Genomic DNA, 2,644 nt, shown 5'->3' with positions numbered 1-2,644 from the left:
GTTTAGCAGATAAACCACGTGTGTGACACACACACACACACACACACACACACACAGTCTGAAGGACACAACAGCTGTGTCCCAATTTAGGGGCCACGGCCTACGTCGGCCGCGGCCTACAGAGGTCTGTCCTCCGCGGACCAGTCAGGGAAGTGCGCAGCCTTGAGTCGTTGAGCGAAATGAGACGGTCTAGCCTACTACTAACCTCGCGTCACCAGGCTCTTCTCGGTGAGAAAGAGCTGCTGTCACTCGCTGTTCCCGCCCCCCGCAATGGTTTCCTTAGCAACCAGTTGACAGCGCGAGCAGAGAATCCTATCTCCCGCTTGACAGCGCGAGCGCATGTGAGAATCCTATGATCTCCCGCAGTCCCGCCACTGTCTCAAAAGCACATCTACAGAACAGCCTTGAAACAATGGAGCCCGAAAACATCCTTTTGTTGGTAATTTTGTTTTATTTTATGGAGGAATTAGAGTTGCACTGCCGGAGACGCCGCATGATGTTTCTCAGGCTGAGAGAAGATGGACAGGTAAAGTATTTGTTAAACCAAAATGTTACTAGTTAATGTGGCTTATAGCGAATGTCATTTAACTTTTAATTTCATATAGCCTAATCCTAACCTTACCAGGGTTTTATAGATAGATAGATAGATAGATAGATAGATAGATAGATAGATAGATAGATACATACATACATACATACATAGATAGATACATATATACTATAGATAGATAGATAGATAGATAGATAGATAGATAGCCTCCCTCTCAAAGCCCATGGGAGAAAGTGACATAATGGCATATTTCATCTTGCTATTTTGTTTATTAAAAAAATCTTCTCCTCTTCCCCCCCAGACCAGACCCATGTACTGCAGGATCAACCTGAGTGTTCCTGTACTGGACAGGTTTTTCAATGGCCAGGACACCCGCATTGACTTTCGTTTGAGCAGGGAGGCCCTGAGAGTGCTGTTGGGCCTTCTGAACCAAGAACGGCGACATGGATGGGGTTCTACTATCGAGACCCTGGTATTCTTGTTCTGGCTGGCCAGTGGGGGGTCATACAGGGTGGTCTCCAGAGTGTTTGGGATGCCTCGGTCCACTGTCCACCGCATCGTCCACAGAGTCACTGAGGAGGTGGTGGCCATTCGCCACAAAGTCATCCACCTCCCCAAGACCCCAGAAGACCTGCAGGCAGTGACCCGTGGGTTTGCAGGGCTGGGAAGACACCGTGCTTTCCGTAAAGCTGCTGGAGCAATCGACGGCTGCCATGTCCGGATCAAGCCACCGAGCGGCCCTGATGGTCAGTGCTACAGGAACAGGAAACTGTTCCCCTCCATCATCCTGCAGGCTGTTTGTGACCATCAGGGCCGCTTCATTGACACGTACGTGGGCTGGCCTGGGTCAGTACATGACGCCAGGGTGCTTCGGCACAGCCCACTGTACAGAAGGTCACTCTACCCTCCTCCAGGTAATTGTATGTGATAGCTGTCTTCAGGTGAAGCAGTATTATTATTATATTTTAAGATTGTCAAATAAATCTATCTATCTCCAGGGCACTTCATCCTAGCGGACGGGGGGTACCCATGCCTCCAACACCCACTCCCCCTCATCACTCCCTACAAGAGGCCAGTACAAGGTGTGGGGGCCCAGCGCTTCAATGTCCATCATTCCAGGGCACGCTCCATTATAGAGCGTGCCTTTGGGATGATGAAGACCAGGTTCCGGGCCATCTTCCTGCAAGCGCTGGAGGTACACCACACCTTTGTACCACACGTAAGTCATCACTCAACAGGACTTTATAGAATATTGAAGAAGAGTAAATCAGTCAATTTTGGCCGATACCGATAAATAATGTTAACATTGTTGTTATGGCCGATAAGTGATATTTATCTACCGATCTCGATATGATCTGTTTAAAAACACATTTCTATGATCATCAAATTTTGTACATACTGAACATCGGACTGATGCCGATATGTTAAAAAATGACTAACATCGGCCAATACCGATGTGATTGACGATACATTGTGCATGACTAATATATATATTATAATTTTAGGTCATAACAGCATGTGCCATCCTCCACAACATCTGCCTTGGGGTTGGTGACATCGTGGCCCCGGAGGATGAGGATGAGCCTGAGGATGAGGAGGATGAGGAGAACGGGTTGGAGGCAGTAAGTGGTGCTCCCTGGCGTGACCAGCTGACCGCAGAGGTGTCTGCCCTGGAGGAGGTACCCCCTGACCATGATTATTTGTAAAAGGCAAGTAAAAGAATTGTAAAGTTATGCGATTCATATTTATTTAAAATGTTATCTAGAGCAGTTTTGCATTTTGAAATATGAAGAAAATCAATCAAATCAAGAAATATTTTGTTGTGACATTTCTTTTGTGGTGATTGTTTCCCCCCCAATATACAGCTGTGAAGTAGTAGCCTACTTTGTATTCACTGTATTTTATTCTTGAATCTTTCTGAAAACATAATAGTGACATGGCAGCCGTCGATTGACCCAGCCCTGCAAACCCAGATGCGGTGGACAGTGGACTGATGACCCCCCAAACACACTCTGGAGACCACCCAAGATGACCACCCCATCCATGTCGCCGTTCTTGGTTCAGAGGGCCCAACAGCACTGCCAGTGCCTCCCT

The 2,644-nt window shown here is 47.5% G+C and overlaps 1 protein-coding gene across 1 annotated transcript; it reads left to right on the top strand.

Annotated features, from left to right (window-relative positions):
- Positions 1–860: 860 nt before the first annotated feature.
- Positions 861–2,256, top strand: LOC310784811 (uncharacterized protein; the record flags this gene model as incomplete). The annotated part of the gene is made up of 3 exons (XM_083645851.1): positions 861–1,464; positions 1,549–1,769; positions 2,056–2,256. 3 exons carry the CDS (start codon positions 861–863, stop codon positions 2,254–2,256), a joined length of 1,026 nt encoding a protein of 341 aa, XP_083501977.1.
- Between the last annotated feature and the right edge of the window lie 388 nt (positions 2,257–2,644).

Source organism: Poromitra crassiceps (genome assembly GCF_964638095.1).
Source record: "Poromitra crassiceps genome assembly, chromosome: 11".
In the NCBI taxonomy this organism is placed as follows: domain Eukaryota; kingdom Metazoa; phylum Chordata; class Actinopteri; order Beryciformes; family Melamphaidae; genus Poromitra; species Poromitra crassiceps.
This window is presented reverse-complemented; position numbering and strand designations above follow the sequence as displayed.